The sequence below is a fragment of the Malaclemys terrapin genome, chromosome 1 (assembly GCF_027887155.1).
Source record: "Malaclemys terrapin pileata isolate rMalTer1 chromosome 1, rMalTer1.hap1, whole genome shotgun sequence".
Classification (NCBI taxonomy): Eukaryota; Metazoa; Chordata; order Testudines; family Emydidae; genus Malaclemys; species Malaclemys terrapin.
This window is the reverse complement of record NC_071505.1, coordinates 120,562,584-120,586,027: the sequence shown is the minus strand read 5'-3', so window position 1 is coordinate 120,586,027 and position 23,444 is coordinate 120,562,584. Positions and strand designations below refer to the sequence as shown.

The 23,444-nt window shown below is 42.2% G+C and overlaps 1 protein-coding gene across 6 annotated transcripts in view; it reads left to right on the top strand.

Annotated features, from left to right (window-relative positions):
• LMNTD1 (lamin tail domain containing 1) overlaps positions 1–23,224 on the top strand; it is a 295,746-nt gene extending 272,522 nt beyond the window's left edge. For 3 of the 6 annotated variants that reach the window (XM_054037060.1, XM_054037051.1, XM_054037031.1), the window contains 2 exons: positions 6,583–6,752; positions 20,177–20,256. In XM_054037060.1, coding sequence (XP_053893035.1) covers positions 6,583–6,732 — 150 coding nt within the window. In that variant the 3' untranslated portion in view covers positions 6,733–6,752; positions 20,177–20,256. Of the gene's footprint in view, positions 1–6,582; positions 6,753–20,176 lie in introns of those variants that run through there. The other 3 variants (XM_054037041.1, XM_054037069.1, XM_054037078.1) reach the window with 3 other exon arrangements.
• The last annotated feature ends 220 nt before the right edge of the window (positions 23,225–23,444 follow it).

Here is a 23,444-nt window from a genome sequence, read left to right as displayed (position 1 = left end):
TACTTTTTGTGGGTGCGGGATGAAGGAACCATCAGGAGATGATGCAGGTGATTGCCCGAAAGAGGGGGAGAGGCTTCCCCAGATGAAGCCCACCGGATGAGGGCAGAAAGGTCAAGGAAGGACGAACATGGCAGTTCATAAAGGGGGAGGTGTGTGACAGGGTGCTGGCTAGGAAACCCTGAGCCAGACCTCTGTCACGCTGGCTGAGTAAGCCCAGGCCTAAGTGAATGCAGGTTTGTAAAGCACCTTGAAGAAATGGAGCTATATCGTGTGAAGTATTATTTATTTAAACAAAATAAAATTGGGGGCTGGGAAGGAATATTCACCTGAGCCTAGAAAACAGAAGAAAAAAGGTGGGCCAAAACAAAAATGTCCCTTTACTCTTCATTTGGTAACTTATAATAACCAAGCTGGATTTATCATTTCAAATAAATTATCTAATGAATAAGAGTCTTCTCGATCTGTAGTCATGCTTCATGGTACATAAATCAGGCAGATTGCCTATTAGAGTTTCACCTCTTCAAAAGAGCAGCTGTAGTCTTGCTCTAAATGTATTGGGAAGACATTAGAGAGACAAGAAGGGTGAGGTAATATTTTTTACTGGACCAACTTCTATTGATGAAAGAGACAAGCTTTCAAGCTACATAGAGCTCTTCTTCGGATCTGGAAAACTTGAAGATATGGCCTTTAGGGTCAGAACATGGTGTCCTCAATCAGAATCCAGGCTTATAAAAACCAGTATGAATGGGATGGTAATGTGCCAGGAAATAAACTGAGTCGCACTCTGGAAAGCAAGATTTTACTTCATGAGCCGATAGGACTGGGCTTCACTGATTCAGCAAGCAAGACCTCATGCTGTGTACAGACCTCAGGACAAAGAAGACAGACAATTGTTGAAACCATTTACAATGCATGGCAAATATTTTGCCTTTATAACTAGGCTTCATTCACTAAATGACATGCTTGGTGGTTTGCTTTGATGACATGATGCCGTCGCTCGCTATAACTGCAAAACCACCGTGAGTTGACATTGTTTCCATGATTTCACTGGTTTTGTTCTAGGCTTACTTTTTTGGCATTTCTACCTGTTTTGTCCAAAAGGAAATGCTAAATTAGACATATCATCAAATATTTCCTTAAACCCTATTTTCCAGTTCTTGCATAGACCCAGAATACAATTTCACCCCTGTGCAGACAACTAGCACCAAGTGTATGGTTCACTTAGGTCCAACTTAAACCCTATCAGAAGGCATATGCAGAACTTAATATTCACTTAAGCCCTCAAATTAGCTTTTAAGTGGGATTTAAGTGGTGGCACAGAGAGCTGTTCAATAGCTGTTCAATTAAAGTAGTGTCCAAAATGTGCTCGGTCGTATACACATGACGTGTATGAGAACATAGTCTTGTGAAATAACTTGGCAGATCTCAGTCCAGTTCTCAGTGGACAGAAAACATTCTCCCAGCTGGTACTTACTGGCACCCATTTGGGCAGACAAGGACTGAGAGGACATTGAATCTGAACTAACCTCTCGCCCCCAGAGTTGTTTCCTCCAGAGGAGGAGGAAACGACTGCTGTTGTAATATTGTAAGTGTATCACAGGGTGACTGGCCCTTAAAGGGAAATGGGGCCAACCTGAGGGGGTGGGACTCGTGGGTTCAGGTGTTAGCATGGTGAATACTGGGCCTCATAAAAATGCTTGAGATAGAACAGTTGTGGTGAGAAAGCTATGGCAGTGGCTACAAGAAGCAGGAGGTTCCTGCAGGGAGAGGACCTACAGGGAGCAGGTTAGGTTCCTGTGGAAGACCCTGAGGCAGGGTCTGTAAGAAGCAGGGAGGTCCCTGGGAGAAGCTGCTGGAATCCCTGGGGAGGGGAAGTGTGGTATTCCAATAACTTAAAGACCGCTCAGGTAGGCAGTGGGAGAAACCTGCAAGGAAGAAAAGAGTCTGCAGGGAGAAAGCCCTGGGAGACAGTGCTCAGCTTACAGAACAGAGAAGAAGTCTGCAGGCCTGAGAGGAGGAGTGAAGACCAGGGAACTTCAGTGTAGCCCAATAGGGATAGAACCATCATTTGTTGGGATGTTTATTTGGATTTTCAGTTAGACTTTTGTTGGCCTGGAAGGGGACTGAACTGAAAGGTGCCCTGGCAGGAGGGCTGGGCTACAAAAGAATCAGAACACTGCAGAACCAGATTGGCTGACAATAGGGGGCGCTAGAGTGGACAAGCCCCAGCACTGCTGCATCTTGGCTTGAGGGGGTACTTTGGTTCCATGGCCTCCATTAAAGTGTGGCTGCTCTGTGGCTCTCTGTCAGATGTAGTACGGTATTTGACAAAGTCTCCTACACCCACTTATGGTCCCCAGTTTGGACCTTCTCCTCAGGAGACACAAGCTTTCAGAGCTGCTCAGTTTTTTTCAGTTGCAAAAACCTAACTGAATGTTGCCTGTTTTCAGCTGGTCTAAGAAAAAAGCTTCAAAATCTTCCAGAAAAGCTATGTGGACTTGCTCATCCAAAGGAAATAACCAAAGACCATAGCCAGGATTTCGTGGCTCTTGTAGGGTCTTACAAAATCCTGTACACAGATTTGTGGGGTCAGAACACTTTGAAAATAATGCTGCTGTTAGTTGGTGAGGATAATGTGGTGTCACATTGCTGGGGTGAGGCTGTACTGCCACTGCTCTGCAGAGAAACAGATAACTTTATTCTCCAGGGCTGTTTGTCCGGTACTTTTCACCAGTGCTAAGACTACTTCTAAATGAGGGGGAAAAGAGCTAAATAAAGATATGGGAAATAGGAGATGTGATTTGTACCAGGCTCTAGGGGAATCACCAGCTTGATTAGTGTTTGTGTCACATAGCTACACTGCTTCAGTAAATTAGAGCATTTTTATATCTGTATTAAACAATGTGGTGCATAGTCCACCAGTCTGGCATAGATAGTTCCACATATATCTTCTAGTGAGTCAGCAATAAACAAAGTCTATGAATATTTACATCCAGCTGGAGTAGATCTATGTTCCCAGCTGAAATGTGTGACCAAAGTAATAACATATGCTAGAACAGGGCTTAGCATACTAATGATGATGCATGTGTTTGATTGTCTTTGGAGTAGCATCCTCTGATATATAGATACAGGTTCTCTGGAGGGCAGTGCAAAGGGGATGTAAACCATCCCTATCTCCTCGTCTCGGGATTCTCCTGGTGTGAGGCAGTCGCTGGCTTGAGTAAGACCCTGCACCAGTGTAGAAAGGGAGTTAGGGACAGAGAAAACCAGGGGATGTGGCTTGACAGTACTGCACTCTGGTAATCTCTGGCTGGCAGACAGCCTCTTGGTGTCCATGGCCAGCCAGCACAGCTTAGAGCAGATTGCACCACAGCATGCCAGAGAACCAGCCCCAGAATAAGAGAACTTCTTTCGGCTACTTTGCTCCCCTTCCTTCACCTCATGCGCTTCATGATCTGGTTCCCAGGGAGATGATGTGTATGTGTTTGTTAAACTTGATAAGAGCATCAGAGGTCAATGAAAGGAGGGGTTGTCATGGCAAGTGAAGTGGTGTAACTTTGAAAAATTCAAGTTTCTGGCTATCTGAATGTCTTAGAAAATAGTGACTTGGCAATGGAGCCTTTCATCTCTAGAGCTGTTTGAATCATGTGATAGTAGTTACAAGTCTTTGTCCCTGATCCTCTGGCTGGCAATTCAAAGGTGGCTTAACAATACCTTTCTACTCTGCTGGTCTCTGGGACGCAGCCCTGGCACTAGTCAGAGCTATCTCAGGACTGCTGTCACTTGCCCCATGGGTAACAGTCCCCCAGGGATCCTTTATGACAGCTGAAAATTGTCAGAGTAGAGCAGTGCTCCAGCTACAGCCACTCTCTCTGGCAATGCTTCCTATATCAGCAGCAAGTGGGTGGTATAGAACCAGCCATATCAGCTCTACCCCATCCAGAAGTCTCCAACTGTCCCGTGTTGGCTGCTTGTCATCCAGCAGAATGGCACAAAGCAGGACAGGAATAAGGCTGGGGATATGGCCTATTACCATTTTTTTTATTTTCCAATGTTCTATATGAAATGAGATGATGGCCTCAGTCTTGTTCCTAGAAGACATCTGCCTGCATGACAAGTGGCAATGGATGCACAGTCAAAGCTTCAGAGTTCATGTTCAAGTTAGATAAATAATCACAAGTTTGGATGTACATCTGATCCTCTTGAGACTGCAAGATTCAGCAAGAAATGTCAGGAGAATGGTCACCTTGTGGCATTTTTTCTCCCTTCTTGTTTTAATGAGAATTCAGAAGTGCCAATTTATCAAAATGCTTCAGAACCTAAAATAATTTTTTTAAAGGACGTTGGTTCTAAAGATGGCCTATGTGCCAGAGTTTCTTACGTTTTCTGAATCAGATCACCCATCCTCAATCCCACCTTCCACCTGTGTTGAGAGTCTTGCCAGAGAAGCTGAAGAGTGATTGGCTGTGGAGCTATTCTCAAAGGAATTCCTCCCCATACTCCAGCTGAAGGACATTGGTGGGGCAGGATGATGTGTATCTGTCTGTCTGTCCATCTGTCTTTCCTTCCAGGTTATTGTATTCTATTGATAACACAGAGGATTACAGTACCCAGGGCAGTCAGTGTAGCACTTTTTATGAGCACTGAATTAGTTTATATTATATATGTAAGTCCTCAGCTGGTGTAAATGGGCCTAATTCTGTTGGCTTCAATGAACCTATGCTGCTTTATACCGCCTAAAGATGTGGCTCCAAGTTTCCAGGGATGTTATTTCTGGAATATACTCCCAGTGTTATTTTACCTTAGAGACTTGTTTCAAGTTTTGTGATCCTCCCAAGATAATTTGTAAATGCTATTTTTAATTAGCTTGGGAGCAGGTAGATAGGAAAATTGGCTGAAACCCCAGAAGATAAAAGCACTTGGGGGGGGGTGTGAGGTAAATTATTTAAATTGCCTTTGGTTTGGCAGAAAGAAAGGGAAATGGGTTAGACCAGGCTGGGGAATAAATACTAGGAGCCAAAACTTTTTTTTTAATAACTTGCACTGTTTTTACTGCTAAGTGATATGATGAGTATGCGTGGAATGGGGAGAGAAGAAGCCATGTTGGGGTGGAGAGATTGTACTTTCCCTTTTAAGGAAAAAATTGTGGCAGATGTTGCAGATAGAAAACCAATGTCCAGCAGTCAGGGTCGTAGGGTGGAGATTTAACTCTTGGCTTCTGGCTTCTGGCAATATCTGTGGAGCAGGCATGGAGGAACATGTAAGAGCAACATCGAGTGTGGGTTTGCATAACTAACTAATAGTCCCACCTTTGCAGTTTCCCCACAACAGATTATCCCTGTTCTTGCAAGGGCACCATTTGCATGGGGGTGGGGAAGAGGATCCTGCCTGGGGCTGCTGTCAGCTATGAAATGGGCATACATTAGATCTGCTCTGCACACCTATTTAGGGGGGACATTTGGGGAGCCTCAGAATTTGCCTGTTTTTTTAGGATGAGGCTTTATGAGCTGAACCAAATGGCATACAGGAACTAAGTTATTCACTCATTTTTTAAACATATTGAAATGCACCTAGAAACTATACAAAAGCAGTACATTAAGGGCTTTCACTTTTGTTCTGAAAGAGTTGTATTGTATCTGACACCCACCAAGAAGAGCAGCAGAAGGCTTTGAGTTCTGCCCAAAACCCCTTCTGTGTTTGCAAGAAAGGAGGTAAAGTGCAGCAAGTCTGGAACCAAACTAGTTTTTCTATGCCAAGGTTTAGGATTTTCATTTATTTCCCTATCACATTGTGCAATCTGCACAGTGATGCAGCTGTACAACACTGTGTCCAACTCAATGAAAAAAGCCTCACAAATCATGAGGCGTAAATATACTGAACAAGCAATAGGTGTACACAGACAAACAGTTTATTCCTAGGGTCACAGCTCACTGGAACTCATTCCAGAGAAAGTTTTGATCTCATCCAAAGGCAGTGAATCGAGAAAACAAGCTGCAATTCCCATCTGTGGGCATAACAAGGATCCCAGGAGACCCAGTGTGCTATCAGCGAACAGAGCATACTGATGAAATTGGTATGTGACTTACCTCGTCAAGGTCCTTCTTCCATTTTACTTGTCGTGGACAATTGAGCCAATGCTATGCAAGAAGCGAAAGATGACAAATTTGCATATACAATTGCACACCAGATGAACCTACTAGTGGAGGAAAAGAGTTCACTGGAGTGAGGGGAAGGGGAGACCTAGGAGTAAGAGTCTGTGTGGAAGATGTCTGGGGGGACTTAAGCTTTGGGAAACCCACAAAATGTGGGTCCCCAGTCTACATCATGTTATTGGCAGAAAAGGAGCTTTTATTTTAAAAGGTTAGAGATGGGCTTAATGGCAAAATTTTGATTTAGGTTTCAAGCTCCTCAGAGTTTGGCGTGTTCAGGTCCACAGCTCTGGATCAGCTTGTTCAGGAGATGAGACTGATCAACAAAATTCAGATTCATATCTTGGCCATTCCCCATGTTTGGGAGCCTTAGATCTGTGATTTTGGTTCAGGCAGGTCATTTTCTGCTAATCATATCGTATTTACACAACAGGATAGGAAAGGAACCCTGAAACTCCTCCTTCCAGGGACATTCTTCACACTGGGTGATCAGCACAAGGCCGGTTTACAATTCTTACAGTCAGTGCAGAACCTCTCCTTCCAGCCCCCAATGCCACGTCCACCACCTTTCTCAACATGGTGAAGCTTTACCCTTAACCTAAGGTCAGACTTTTACATTTATTTTATTTTTCCCTTGCAGGAATAAGATAAAAATTAGAGCTGGTTGGAACAGAGGGTGTGTCTCATAACATAAGAATGGCCATAGTGGGTCAGACCAATGGCCCAACTAGACCAGTATCCTGTCTTCCAACAGTGACTGGTGCCAGAGGCTTCAGAGGGAACGAACAGAACAGGGCAATTATGGAGTGATCTATTCCCAGCTTCTGGCAGTTGGAGGTTTAGGGATACCCAGAGCATGGGGTTGGATCCTTGACCATCTCGGTTAATAACCATTGATGGACCTATCCTCCACTTATCCCCCCATAGTCATCTCTTTTTTTCTAAGATGAACAGTCCCAGTCTTTTTCATCTCTCCTCATATGGAAGCTGTTCCATATCATTAATCATTTTTATTGCCCTTCTCTGTACGTTTTCCAATTTTAATATATCTTTTTTTGAGATGGGGTAACCAGAATTGCATGCAGTACTCAAGGTGTAGGCATACCATAGATTTATATAATTATAATATTTTCTGTCTTTTTCTCTCTCCCTTTCCTAATGGTTCCTAACATTCTGTTCACTTTTTTGACTGCCGCTGCACACTGAGCAGATGTTTTCGGAAGACTATCCACAATGACTCTTAGATTGCTTTTTTGAGTCTTAACACCTAAAAAGAATGGCTCAGAGATGTGGGAATCTCCTTCACATTCTCTCCAGTGAAGACCAATGTAAATAATTTATTTAGCTTCTCTGCAACACCCTTGACATTCTTGATCATCCAGTGGCCCCACTGGCTGTTTGGCAGGCTTCCTGCTTCTGATGTATTTAAAATTGTTTTGCTCCCTAAGAGTCCCTGGATAATATGCATCCTGGAAGATGTAGTTTGTCCAGAGAGCCATACAGGAGCACAAGGTGCATCAACTAGAACTCCCATGATGCACTGGGGTATCATTTTGAATAAAAAATATTTTAATGTTTGGGGTTTTTTGATGAAATATTGAAATTTTCCACAGGAAGTTAACACTTTTCATGGGAAAAAATTATAGTTGAAAATCCAATTTTTCAATGAAAAACAATACAGATGGAAAATTTTTGACCAGCCCTAATAAAAATAAAATCAGAGCTATATTTTTAAAAGTCTATGGCACCCTCAAGGCTGCTTCATGAGAAAGCTGGGCCCAAATCAAGATCCCTAAAATGAGGCTGAATTAGGGCTGTTGACTAATCGCAGTTAACTCACACGATTAACTTAAAAAATTAATCACAATTAAAAAACTTAATTGTGATTAATCACAGTTTTAATTGCATTGTTAAACAATAGAATACCAATTGAAATTTATTAAATATTTTGGATGTTTTTCTACATCTTCAAGTATATTGATTTCAATTACAACACAGAATACCAAGTGTACAGGGCTCACTTTATATTAATATTTTATTACAAATATTTTCACTGTAAAAATTATGAGCAAAAGAAAGAATATTTTTCAATTCACCTCATACAACTACTGTAGTGCAATCTCTTCGTTATGAAGGTATAACTTACAAATGTAGATTTTTTTTTGTTATATAACTGCACTCAAAAACAAAACAATGTAAAATTCAGAGCCTACAAGTCCGCTCAGTCCTACTTCTTGTTCAGCCAATCACTAAGACAAACAAGTTTGTTTACAGTTACAGGAGATAATGCTGCCCCCTTCTTATTTACAATGTCACCAGAAACTGAGAACAGGCATTTACATAACATTTTTGTAGCCGGCATTGCAAAGTATTTACATGCCAGATACACCTCTACCCTGATCTTACGCTGTCCTTGGGAGCCAAAAAATCTTACCGCGTTATAGGTGAAACCACGTTATATCGAACTTGCTTTGATCTGCCGGAGTGCACAGCCCTGCCCCGCCCCGGAGCATTGCTTTGCCACGTTATATCCGAATTCATGTTATATTAGGTCATGTTAATTCAGAGTTGAGGTATATACTAAACATTCATATGCCCCTTCAAGCTTTAGCCACCATTCCAGAGGACAGGTTTCCATGCTGATGACACTCATTAAAAAAATAATGCAGTAATTAAATTTGTGACTGAACTCCTTGGGGGAGAATTGTATGTCCCTTGCTCTGTTTTACCCGCGTTCTGCCATATATTTCATATTATAGCAGTCTCGAATGATGGCCTAACACATGTTGTTCATTTTAAGAACACTTTCACTGCAGATTTGACAAAACGCACAGAAGGTACCAATGTGAGATTTCTAAAGATAGCTACAACACTCGACCCAAGGTTTAAGCATCTGAAGTGCCTTCCAAAATCTGAGAGGGACGAGGTGGGGAGCATGCTTTCAGAAGTCTTAAAAGAGCAACAGTCCAATGCGGAAACTACAGAACCCAAACAACTAAAAAAGAAAATCAGCCTTCTGCTGGTGGCATCTGACTCAGATAATGAAAATGAACAGGCGTCGGTCCACACTGCTTTGGATTGTTATCGAGCAGAACCTGTCATCAGCATAGACGCATGTCCTCTGGAATGGTGGTTGAATCATGAAGGGATATATGAATCTTTAGCACATCTGGTGCGTTAATATCTTGCAACGCCTGCTACAACAGTGCCATGCCAACGCCTGTTCTCACTTTCATGTGACATTGTAAACAAGAAGTGGGCAGCATTATCGCCTGCAAATGTAAACAAACTTGTTTGTCTGAGTGATTGGCTGAACAAGAAGTAGGACTAAGTGGACTTGAAAGCTCTAAAATTTTACATTGTTTTATTTTTGAATGCAGTTATTTTTGTACATAATTCTACATTTGTAAGTTCAATTTTCATGATAAAGAGATTGCACTGCAGTACTTGTATTAGGTCAGTTGAAAAATACTATTTCTTTTGTTTGTTTTTTACAGCACAAATACTTGTAATCAAAAATAAATATAAAGTGAGCACTGTACACTTTGTATTCTGTGTTGTAATTAAAATCAATATATTTGAAAATGTAGAAAACATCCAAAAATATTTAAATAAATGGTATTCTATTATTAACAGTGTGATTAATTGCTATTTATTTTTTTAATTGCTTGACAGCCCTAGCCTGAACCAAAGCCCCAGGTAAGAACACTCATGAAGTCAAAGAAGACCATCTCCAGATCCAAACTTTGCAGGTGCTCACTCTCTTTATAATGGGCTAACTCAGAACGTTGGAGAAAATTCAGATCTGGAATTGCTATTTCATCTTCAGCCAATGGAAGCAGGGGCAGGCTCCTGAACTTCACAGCTTGGACCTAATTACAATGTATTCTCAGCATGTTAGAAGATTCCTAATTTAATTACATTCCTTTGCAGCTTCTCCATTACACTCAAGGTTTAGCATCCAACAGGAGTTGTAAAGAGAGTGTAGTGTAATTGATAACAGATGAGATTAAAAATGTCATCCTTCAAGACAAAACAAAAGCAATGTAACACATTTATGCAATACAAAAGAATTGCATGTTTGTAGCCTAACATCACTCTGTGAAGTATTAATAACCCTGTTACTTGTCAGGCCCCATGCCAGTGCCTCTTCCTGGCAGGAAGGTGTCTGCAGGTGCCCAGCCTCAGTTTCCCCCCTTCTCCAGGTCACTGCTAATACTCCTCAAATATTCTCCTGGGCAGAGGATCCCTTGTCATGGATAATTCATTATTACCTGGCTCAAGGATTTAAGCTCAAGTGCCGTACTATAACTCCAACCACCTTATGCTCTGCCACCTTTTTCACTCTTGACTTTCTTCAGGCTCCAGTCTTCCTTGTAACAATGGAATAACAATGTCCACCCACCCTGGGCTTAATAAAAGTCTCATGTCCGTCTTGGATTCTTTCCCACCTCCCTGCCCTTTGTACAGGATAGTTGCCACAGGAGCACTCCCCTGGGTCTTTCTCTTGCTCCAGAGTCTCCTTCTCCCACTACCCAGGCATCCTGGCTTGTAGCCAATATCCCTTTTCTAGGGAGCAGCGAAAGCCCCATGTTTGTTCTCTCGATCACTTTACTGATTTGTCCATGTTCCTTCCAATATAGTCCAACTGGGAGTCAGTGGACCAGTCACAGGTGCACTGGCCTCTTCCTTCTTAAGGGGGCAGGGCCACCTTGTGACAATCCCCATTTTACAAATGGAGAAACTGAGGCTCAGAGAGGTTAAATGAAATGCCCAGTGATCAAGTGGCAGAGCTGAGAATAAAATCCAGCAATCTGATTCCTAGGACCAAATTCTCAACTGATGTAAATGGTTGCAATTTATTTACACGAGCTGAGGATCTGGAACTTAGTCTTCTGTTCTTACTCTCTCATGCAAGGTGTTGCATTTATAAAGGACTGATGCTGCAAAGTGCTGAGCACCGCCTGGATGGTGTGTTGGGGGGGGGAGGGGAGGGATACCACAATTTCCATGGGAATTCCAGGCCCTTTTTTCCACTCAGGTGGTTCTCCTCACTTTGTAGGATTGAACCATAGCTTGTAAAGTACTTCGGGGTCCTTTGTGATGAAAAGCGTCTACATAACTGTAATGTAAGATGTTATCATCTTTGTGAATACATTACCTTTATTTCATTATCACTTGGAGATTTAATAAACAGGGTGACTACTCCATTCTTAACCTTAATCTAAAATGAAAAAAAGGCAACCCACCTGATTCCCTTTTAAAGTTGCCAGTTTGCTCTGATCAATTACTCCCGTAGAAAGTCCCTTTGTGTTCTTTTTGTAGTCCATGTAGATTCCTCCACTGGGCAGGAGAGTGAGATAATCAATCTACAGCATCAGATCCATCAATCAGGCATTGATGTCTGTCTACCTTTGTTCTCTGTGCTTACACCAAGTTTTACAAGAATTACCCTAATGTTTTTTTTCCTGTCATCTTAATTTGGAGGTGAGCCATATCAGTGTGATTATAGTCTACTCTTATCCACTGCCAAGTGGTCTTAGTGAGGTCACTAGACCCAGGAGTACTGAAAACTGGTCTACACTATGAAGTTCAATGTAAGTCACCTTGTGTCAACCTAGTTGTGCATGTATCTACACTCAAATTTGTCTCCCGCTGCTGTGAACACCCCATTACAGCACTGCAGTAACAACACCTCATTGGACAGCATTGAGCCACGGTTGATGTACTGAGGTTGACAGAGTGCCAATGTAGACACTGCATGACCTATGTCAACCCTAACAATCCTCCAGCAGCTCTCCCACAATGCCTCTGTAAAGATCCATGGGACTAGAACCAAGGTCTGTGGAACCTGGGACTGCTGATATTGCCACTTTGCCACTAGGAGGCCATGTAGAGCTAGATCCAAGGAGCACTGTGTAGATTAGGCACTGCAGGAAGTACTACCCAAAGGATTCAGAATGACAGCACCCTGTGGCCTTCTGATTGGCCCATGCTCACTATTTAAATTGGGAGGGTGGCCCAGGAAGCTATCTGAGAAACCATGCAGACTTCTGGTCTGCTGTGACTCCAGACCTCACCTCGCTTTCTGATTGCTAGTCTCTGACCCCAGCCTGACTCTGACCCTGACTCTTGCCTCCTGATTCCAGCCTCGTAATTACCTCTGATCTCCGGTCTCTGACCCCAGCCTGACTCTGATCCTGATTCTTGCCTGTTGATCTCAGCTCTGGTGATTACTCTGAGCCCTACTCATTGACTACTGCCTTGTGGCTGCCCCTTGACACAACCCAGCCATAACCGCTAAGCCAGATTACCTATGCCCTGGACCCTCGCAGTCCGATGTTGACTGCTGTAGTATGTGAACTCCACAACCTAGGGATTATGGAGCCAGAAGCTGTCACCCCGCCCCCACTTAAAAACCCTGCGTATTTTTTAAATGACTTTTCCTGATGGCTCAGCTTGGCGAGCACACCTTGCAGCTCTCTTTTGTTGTGTACAACTGACCAACTGACCATGCTGGTCACAAACTCCTGCCTGGAGTAGACAGGAGATATTGGAGCTCGGGCAGTGGGGAGAAGAGGCCGTGCAGCCACAGTTATGATGCAGTTGTAGAAATGTGGACATCTACGAGCAGATTGTATGGGGGCTTTAGGTGAAGGGGTATGACTGGGATCAGAAGCAGTGCTGCATGAAAGGAAAGGAACTGTGGCAGGCATAGCAGAAGACCAGGGAGGCCAACAGTTGATCTGGTACCAAGCTGCTGACCAGCCGCTTTTAAAATGAGCTGCATGCCATATTTGGTGGAGACTCCATCAGCACCCTGCAGAGCACTTTGGATACCTCCAAGGAGCCCAAGATACAGACCCTGCTGTGAATAGTGAGGAGGAGGAGGAGGTAGGGGACATGTGACCAGGGAGTCCAGCTATGCTGTGAACCAGGATCTGTTCAAGACTCCACTGCAGTCTAATCAGTCCCAGCAGCTGAGCACAGGTGAGCCCAATGCAGGGGAATTAACCTCAGGTAAGTGTGTGAATACATTTCCCTTTGCAATGTTTAAATGTCCAGATGGTGCCTGACCCCAAAGTAGCAGGACACAGGTATCGACTTTTCATTGTTTTACTTGTACTGGAAGAGATAGTGATTGTCAACTACTCTTCATTCCTCAGGGTGGGCATGTGGAGCAGGTTGTTTATGTACACAGGGGTGTCCCTTGTATCCTCCTGAGACATCTTGATGAAACTGTCCTGGAGGTACTCTGCAATGCTAGGGATTCTAGGGATGGCAGCCTTATTTCTTCCTCTGCAGTAGGACGCTTTCCCCTGCCAGTCTGCAATGACTTCGGAAAGCACCATTGCCATACACAGGGTATCTGAACTCACAGATCAGTGACAAACACAGTGTAATTATTATAAATGTACAGCAAGATTCATAGGTGCATTAACAGACAGTGTTATATTCATAGATGTACACCAACCACCACACAATTCCTAATAGCCCCCAAAACTTCAGGGCCAGGTACAGCACAGTCAGCCATACCATGTTATTGTGGCTGACTATTAAAGCGCTCTTTCAAGTCCTCCCCCAGCTGCATAGCTCAGCACTGAGCTGATTGTCCTTGTGTTAAACTCATCAGACAGCCATTCCACCTTTACCCTCCACTCCAGCGTCAACTTTTCTCCTTTGCCTCACAGATATTGTGCAGGACTCAACAGGCAGCTATCACCATTGGGATATTTTTTCTCACTCAGATCCAATCTTATGAGTAGACTCATAGACTTTAAGGCCAGAAGAGACCACCATGATCTTCTAGTCTGAGATCCTGCACATTGCAAGCCCCAGAACCTCACCCAACCACTCCTGTAATAGACCCAGAACCTCTGGCTGAGATACTGAATTCCTCAAATCATGATTTAAAGACTTCACGTTACAGTTTACAATGTAAACAACACCAACGTCCCTTCAATCTACTGAGAGCACATTCAACTGTCATTCTGCACCTGCTGAGCCAGTAGTTGAATCTTTTCTTGCTGCTGTCAAGTTGGCTGGTGTATGGCTTCATGAGCCAGGGAAACAAAGGGTATGCTGGGTCCTGCAGGATCACTATTAACATTTCAACATCACCAATGGAAATCCACAAGTCAAGAAAGAATGTCCCTGCTTTCAGCTTTCTGAACAGTCCTATGTTCTTAAAGATGAGAGCATCATGCACCTCCCCTGACCTGCCAGTACTGATGTTGGCGAAGTGTCCCTGGTGATCCACCAACACTTGCATAACCAGAAAAGCAGCCCTTTCTGTTGATGTACTGTGTGACAAGGTGGGCTGGTGCCAAAATAGAGATGTGTGTGTCATATATTGCCCCACTGCAGTTCTGGAATCTCACTGCTGCAAATCCAACCACTAGGTCCTGCACATTGTCCAGAGTCGTAGTGCTGTGAAGTAGGAGACCATTAATAGCCCTACATATTTGCATGACAATGGCTCTCCTTGTGAATTTTCTCACTCCAAAATGGTTTCCCACTGACCAACATTGCAAGCTTCCATGGAGTGCTTGCCACTCATTTTGCAACTGTCAGTGCAGTTCTCACTCTGGTGTCCCTGTGCTAGAAGGCTGGGGTGGGGTGAGCTGAGCACATAGATCCAGGAATGTGGCATTGTGCATCCAAATGTCCTGCAGTCACTGCTCATCATCCCAAACCCACACTACCGTGTGATCTCACCAATTTGTACTGGTTTCTTGGGCCCAAAGCAGCTCTCCACCATCTACCGCTGCTCTCTGAATGCCACCAACAACCCTGAATTGTTTTTTGCTGTGTCCCACAGCAATGTGTCCTCCATGGAGTCATCAGGTCCCCTGCTGCTGCGGGGATTCTTTCTGTGGCTCTGCAGATACTGGAGGATCTGCGTTTGGAATGCTTATGACAATAGCGCAGAGCTGCGAAGGCTCCATGTTTCTGTCAGAGAGGGCGAACAGCGCCGCAGGGGATTGTGGGATTTTAAAAAAAGGTGTGAAAACTATGGGATGGAAAAGGGTGCATGATGGGAACTTGATGCCTTGCTCCCAGTCACCCCTGCACAACTCGTTTCTGCCCCCCCATACATTGCCAAAATGTCCCAAAAGGAAGTGCTGTGGGCGATAGCAAGTTGTACGCTGGGTTACCACCCCGGGGTGTACTCCACGATGCATCACCACAAGCACTCCTAGTGAGTACACGCAGCACTGATGCAAGGAGCCAAGTATGCACGAGTGATCTACTAATTGCAGCAGATGTCAGAACTATTCTTTATGAGTGTATTGTGTGACTATATAATGATCTTGAAACATCAGCCTGATGCTTTCATGGTGCTCTTTGACACTGTCATTTTAAGGATGGAGTCCAGTACAACCCAAGCTTAGAAATATTTAAAAAGCATCATATCAAAATGCCATGAGGATCATTTGGGTCAATTTTTGCTTAAATAAAAAGTGATGTCATTGTGAATTTAACTGAAAAGTATTCCCATTCAATAGCTATGAGCTCTTATTAGGCCATATTGTAAGACATATACTAAAAGTACAGATAAAGTACTGTTAGAAATAGAAAACAAAATGCAGAATAAATAGTAAATTTTCACCGTGGCGAAAGATTAATAGAGGAGTGCCTTAAGGATCTGTGTACTATGACGTGGTGTTTACTATATTTATTAACAAAATGGAAAAGAGGGTGAGCAATAAGGTGACAACATTTGCAGATGACACAAAATAATTTAGGCCACTTGAAAGTAGAGAAGACTGAAGAATTTCAGAAGGATCTAACAAATGTAGGCAGCCAGACCTTATGATAGCAGATGAAATTTACTGCTGACAACTGCAAGATAATGAACTTTGGAAGGAACAAGTTAACTGCTCTTAACCATTGCTGAGTTCTAAATTAATTGTAACCACTCAGGAAAAATACTTGGTCATCGTGGACAGCTCAGTGAAAATCTCTGCTTAATGTACAGCAGCAGTCAAAAAAGTAAATCATGTTAGAACATATAAGGAAGTGGATAGAAAATAAATAGGAGTTCTATTTTGGGGGGGTTATTAATTTCTTTTTGGGATGGGTTATTTTTAGCAATTTTGAGTTTTATTTAGATGTCCAAAAACTAGTAGTTTGGGGGCTTTCTATTTGTAATACAGTGTAATTTGTAATCTCTTTGTAATGTTCCTTAGTGCACTTCAACATAACACTGTTTCAAACAGCACTATGTTAAAGCACACTAAGGGTATGTCTATACTACCCACCGGATCAGCAGACAGCGATCAATCCAGTGGGGATCGATTTATCGTGTCTCGTCTAGACGCGATAAATCGACCATAAAGCACTCTTCTGTCGACTCCTGTACTCCACTGCCACGAGAGGTGCAGGCAGAGTCGACGGGGGAGCGGCAGCAGTCGACTCACTGCGGTGAAAACACCACAGTGAGTCAATCTAAGTACTTCGAGTTCAGCTACGTTATTCATGTAGCTGAAGTTGCGTAACTTATATCGATCCCCCCACTAGTGTAGACCAGGCCTTAGGAACGGTTAGTGCACACCATCTGGGTCTACACAGATCAATTAATTTGCAACGCATTAGTGCACTTCAGAAATCACACTCCCATAATCCACACAACTGCTCCATGTCAACTAGACAAACACTTAAATACAAATAACCATTTCCAGTGTTTTCCTGGTGTTTATTGGATAAACACTTATTCATAGATTCTAAGGCTGGAAGGGACCTCAAGAAGTCATCGAGTCCAGTCCCCTGCGCTCATGGCAGGACCAAATACTGTCTAGATCATCCCTGATAGACATTTATCTAACTTATTCTTAAATATCTCCAGCGATGGAGATTCCACAACCTCCCTAGGCAGTTTTTTTCCAGTGTTTAACCTTTAATCATTCTTGTTGCTCTTCTCTGTACCCTCTCCAATTTCTCCACATCTTTTTTGAAATGCAGTGCCTGGAACTAGACACAATACTCCAGTTGAGGCCTAACCAGTTCAGAGTAGAGCGGAAGAATGACTTCTCGTGTCTTGCTCACAACACACCTGTTAATGCATCCCAGAATCACATCTGCTTTTTTTGCAACAGCATCACACTGTTGACTCATATTTAGCTTGTGGTCAACTATAACCCCTAGATCCCTTTCTGCCATATTCCTTCCTAGACAGTCTCTTCCCATTCTGTATGTGTGAAACTGATTGTTCCTTCCTAAGTGGAGCACTTTGCATTTGTCTTTATTAAACTTCATCCTGTTTATGTCAGACCATTTCTCCAATTTGTCCAGATCATTTTGAATTATGACCCTATCCTCCAAAGCAGTTGCAATCCCTCCCAGTTTGGTATCATCTGCAAACTTAATAAGTGTACTTTCTATGCCAATATCTAAGTCACTGATGACTTCTTTCTCTCTTACTTTCTTTAAATCAAGGGTGCTATGGTTTCATTCATAGATAAACCAATGTTATGACCACATCTAATATACTGTATTCAGTCCTGGTCATCTTATCTCAAAAAAGATACTGCAGAAATAGATGGGTCCAGAGGTGGTAATTTAAATGATTAGATGAAAACTTTTAAATTGAAAGATTAGGACTGTGGTTTAGAGATGAATAAAAGGAAACATGAGAGAGAAAAAATAAATTATGGTATACAGAAGGTAAATTGTGTGTTCCTATTTGTCCTTTCTCCTGGATAAAGGGACATTTATACAACAAGGGATATTAAATAAAAGGAAACTGTTCCCCTCAATGCATAATTAATCTGTGGAACTCATTGCTACAAGATGCATTTGAGGCCAAGAGCTATCCTATGAGGACATTATTCCATAATTGTCCACTATAGTGCTTCTTGTATCCTTCTTTGAAGCATCTGGACTGGTACTGGCCACTCTCATCTATGGGATACTGGACTAGATGGGCAAGTGGTTTGCCTTGCTATTAGAATTCCAATGTTCCTAAATTCAGTCTTGGATTCCACAGCCCAACATAAAAAGATGCACATTTCACAAAAGAGAATACTTTCCACTCTATAATGTTATGTAATAGGTGTGTTTGTGTCTAAAAATATTCTATAGCCGAAAGGGATCAAAAAAGACTAGCTGCATGACAAGATACCTGCCAATGGGTGGTTTTGTTTTAGGGTTGTTGGTTTTTGTTTTAATCCCTATAGGTAGTTGATCATAAACCAGACCTGGGGATCGGATTATAATAATAATTCTTTGCCCCTTTCATATGAGGATCTCAAACCACTGGAACAAGATTAAGTAATAATTAGCCTCATAAACACCCTTATGAATTAGATATTATTAAACTGAGGCACTGAGAAATTGTGCCACTTTCCCAAGATCACACAGCAAATCAATGGCAGAGCCAGTTATAGCACTCAGGATTCCACCTGACACCTAATCATCTTCTCTAACCACTAGGTCACCTCCTTTCAAAAATACAATTTCTTTCTTATTCCTCTAGAAGATGTTTTTATCATGCAGCCATCCTAGACTCAGCTCCCATCTCTGTATGTACAAAAAAGTGATGTGTGACCAAGATTTTTTCAGATGTGAAAAATCTGTGTTTCTTACAGTGTGCTTTTTAAGTAAATAATAGAGAGCTGGAGTTGGTCTGAATGTTTGTATGTGCACCAGGTTAGAAGCAGTGCTTCTCAGGGACTGGCAATCACTTAAAGCCATATTCTGCCTTGTGTATGCAGACCTGTCCTCTGGAAATCTATTGGACCCACATGTGCACAGCCAAGGACAGAACATGCCTCTGATGGGGTTTTTGGAATCTTTTCAATAAGAATCACAGTATAAGTCCACAAACATTATTGCTAATAATGAACTCAGAGCCTGAGCACAAAGTGCAGATCAAAATTCCTATTGATCTCAACAGGGTATAAATCAAGGCTCTATATCCTATGCCTAGTGAGTGCTCTAGCATTAGCATCATCACTGTAATGACTTCACACCTGTTTTCAGTGGTCCAATAATTAGGTTTTAAATGTCCATATAATTATTTAAAGCAACAATCAAAGAATGCTTCTTAGCCAGCTTGGCTTTGCCATTGGTATATTTGTATACTGACTGGAAGCTGGAGTTGAGTTACAGATTGCAAGGTCATGATGATATCAGCTTCTTGGCACAAAATTTTGGGTACAGGAGCAGAAATGTCAGTTCCCCTTCCAGTTTCAGTATGGAAAACAATAAATTAATTTGATACATAATCTTGTTAGAGTTTAATATATTGGTACATTTAAACATGCCATTGTTTTTCCCCAGTTCAGATCATTTTAGTTTTTGCAATATTTATTAATAATTTTCAGTGTTGGAGGGCTCATCTGGAGACACTTCAGAGGGGTCTGATTTTCAAAAGATGGGCACTCATCACTTTCTGAAAATAAGGTCTCTCTAAGATACCTAAAATTATTGGTCACTTTTGTCACTCACTAATATTAATAATATATTATTATTTTGCCTGATGGCTTCGACTAGTGACCTTCAACTCATTCCATTGTGTGGTGTCATTTTTATAAAAAAGGAGCTAGGGGAGGTACTGGATGACTCAAAGAATTGGTAAAGTCTAAGTTTTACCAATTTTACCTCTAAGATGCTGCACAGAATTTCTCTCAGAACACTAGTGACTAAAATGTGAATGAGTTGGTGGTTTTAACCCAGTTCCTAGTGAACAAATGTGCACTGAGCTCACAACATCCTCCCAACTGGCTCCCTTGTGGCAGTCTCAGCAGAAGGACCAGCAACTGAATGGACAGTTGAATAATCTCTCCAGGTCAGGGTTGAGGCAAATCAGCTGACTGCCATGGCGAATATTTGCATTTCTACTCTATCTGTTCTATGGCTAAAGAAGACTTCAGTCTCCTGCACCATTCATGAGCCCTTCAATCATTAAGGGGAAAGAAAAACTAAATTAACTAAATAAGGGCAATTTAGAGAGTATTGGTTTAATGCTATATGAACTTACTCTACCTCTAAAACTTACCAGGACTCTTGCTTTTATTTTGCAGCCTAATTTAGGTGGCGTGATGTACGTAGGTTCTCCTGCACCCACTGGCTCTGCTCTACAGAAGTACTTTGTCAATTCACCTTACATCTTCAGTCTACCAACCCCGACTTCTTTTACACCCACCACTTTCTCTAACTTCTAACACAGGATCTATGAATAGGAGTGTGTGTACGAGGGGTGGGGGAACTTCTTAATGCTCTGCAGCAAAAATAGTAATATGTGGGTCATTGCTTCAGGGAACGAAGAGAGTAGGTTGTTGAGTGACACTATAGAATTTAAATGTTGTTTCTGTGTAGACTAATATGTACCAGAAAGTTTGTTTCACTGACTACTATCATTACATTTTTATTGATTATATATTTGGAATAACTGATAATAGGGTGTATATAATATGTAAAACATTATATAGAGAGTGTATACTATATATAATGTTTTACATATTATTTATATAATCATTCTGTGTTTTGGGGGGGAGCATTTAACTACAAAAGCAAAAACCTTTAAAAAATAACCATCTATTTTGGTTGCACAGGGGAAAAAGATGTTTAAAAGCATCTGCAATGTAATATTTCTTATACTGTAATGATTTATTTCCCCCCTTTTACACAACTATCAAATCCAGTGGCGGCAGCTGACATATGAAAATAGGTAGGCAAAGTTGGCCCACAAAGGTGTCCTCGAGGCCAGCAGTGGGTAATGATCATACTATAATGGAATCAAAATAAATGACTGTCCTGGTAAGAAGATTCCATTGGTCAAATCTATCCCCAGGACAGTGTTCATGTTAACTAAATATGAGTTTTAGATGCAAAAGGCAGATCCTAACTTGCTTCAGATTTGGGAATATGGACATGCTGGCTTTTGATTCAGCCAATTACAAGGATAGGAGTCTGCTTTAAAATTTTGGATCCATATATAGATGCAAATGTCCTCGAAATTTGGCATGTTTGGATTCAAGTTTAATTTCATTTCCATCTCCAGTGAAAACAGGGAGAAACTTACCCATAACTTCTTCCACAGACATCTATCTCTTTTATACCGTTTTAAAATCTAACCTAAGTTTGGGGATATTTTCCCACTGCCTGGTTTATAAAATCACAAGTTATGAATACATGAATAACTCCCACCAAAAACAGCCTTCCAGAGCCTTTCTCAGTAGCCTGGTGGAGAGATATTGCCTGACATTGAGGAGCAGTGTCTGGTTTCCTGTTTACTAGATGGTAGAAAATGAAGAAAGAGTTTGTGAAGTTGGAGGCTGCATCCCCAGGGGAGTAATGCTGATCTACTGGCTCTTTAGATTGTAATGGTCAATTGGTGTAGCTACAATAACAATCAAAGAAGAGAGGTTCACAAGCTGTGAGTTGGGACCTCCAAGAGGTGAGGGGAAAGTCAGCTGAAATTGTCTGGGATGAGGTGAATGAGTTCCCAGTCCCTGTCTTCCTTTGAAGTCAGATTTTTCTAAGCCACTTGCATCTGGGTCCTCCTCAGATTTTACCACCCTGAGTCTCACAGGGTGGCCTACTTTGAAGGCCCCAGAGAGGATACTCAGATGAGTCTGGGGAGGAGAAGTTGTGTGGGTGCATGCCTGCTTGGTGTGGCACTCTGTCCCCCTCTAGTGGCAGCTAGCCCAAAGAGGGATTGACGAGTCTGCTACAGCCTTGGCTATTAGCCACGTGGCTTTTAGCTCATTCAGTAGAGGTTCATACACTAAGCTTCAGTGGTCCCAGGTTCAATCCTGCCCACAAATGGCCTGGGTCTGTTGGCATTACACATGGCAGATGAAGAAAAGTAGCCCATTGCAGAATGAAGTCTGGGACCTGGGAGCCAAAGAGAATTAAAGAAACTAGTTCTCCATTTTTCAAGAATTCATTGGATTTGTACTTGACATACCTCACAAGGGTTCTGAGACTCATTTTTCTCTGTGGCCTTGGACAAGACATTTTATCCCTCTTTGCCTCTATTTCCTCATCTATAAAATCCCACCTCACAGGGAATAGATTGTCTTAATTATTTGTTTGTAAAGTATTTTGAATGTCAAAAAGTTCTGTATTAATTCTAAAGCCCAGCTCATCCCACTGTTATCTATTCAAGGACTGGACCCAAACAGGTCTCCATGGATGGGGGGACTTAAGTGGTTCGATAGCACTGTCCATCCCCGGGGACCCTCAGAAGATGCTTTGTAGGACCAGGATCCATGAAGGGGAGAGGAAGGGGTGGGGGCTGGCTAGGGGAGGAGTTGGTGGCTCATGACTGTGGTGACACCAATCATCCCCTGTCTGACCTTACGGAGATTCCTGAAAAGGTAACCCAGCCCTCAGGCTATATATTATATATTCTGTGGAGCTCCTCTCTCCTGATAGAACAACGTAGAAGGATCTCTGTGACTTGATGCTCATGGAAATTTCTTCTCCTGAGCTCAATCCCATGGGTTTTACCTTGGGAGAGGACAATCTATCCGAACATTATCAGAGAACCACATCTGTCCCAGCCCCAGGATTCCCAGCTCCATATAACAGATGGTCTTCATAGGTTCATGGCTCACAACCTAATAGGAAACAGCTATTTTATGCCAATTAATGTTTCTTCCTATTGACTTTTATAAACATGAAACACTGAGTTTGTCCTTACCATAGTAAACCCTCTTGCCAGAGGCTGAGATGATGTTGAAATCAGGTTCTGAGCACCTCTCAGGATCAAACCCCATACACTGAGGCACTGATGCGTGAATGCAATTGGAAAAAAGGACCTAGAAACAGGTTTCCCATAATCCTTTGCAAATATATGAGGCCTGTTTTTTGGGAACTGGCTTAGCTGATAATCAAAGAGAACCTGCTTGACTTCTGTAGTGCAGAGAGAGCCATTTGGATGCTTTGTTAATTCCTCAAAAGACATCAAGAAAATGTTTGGTGCCCGGCCTTCAAGTCGCATCTGCTTGCGCTGTACTTTTCATTATGCTGCATTCGCAGTCTCTGGCTTGTCTGGTCTTTTTTTGGTCTGTCAAATTACTACTGTCTTATGGAAATCAATAAACATAATTTTAAAATCTTCATTGTTCAGTAATTATTATTACAATGTATAAATAATGCCTTGGAAAATGATTTCTAAAAATATATATTATTTCATCTAGAGGGATTTATTTTGTTTTTCTCATAAAACTTCCTACTTTTTATAATAAAATACATCTGCTTATTAGCAAAGGGCCAGATCCTGGAAACACTTACTACCTGGTGCTGTTCTTACTACAGAGAGTACAGGCTACTGCAAGGGAA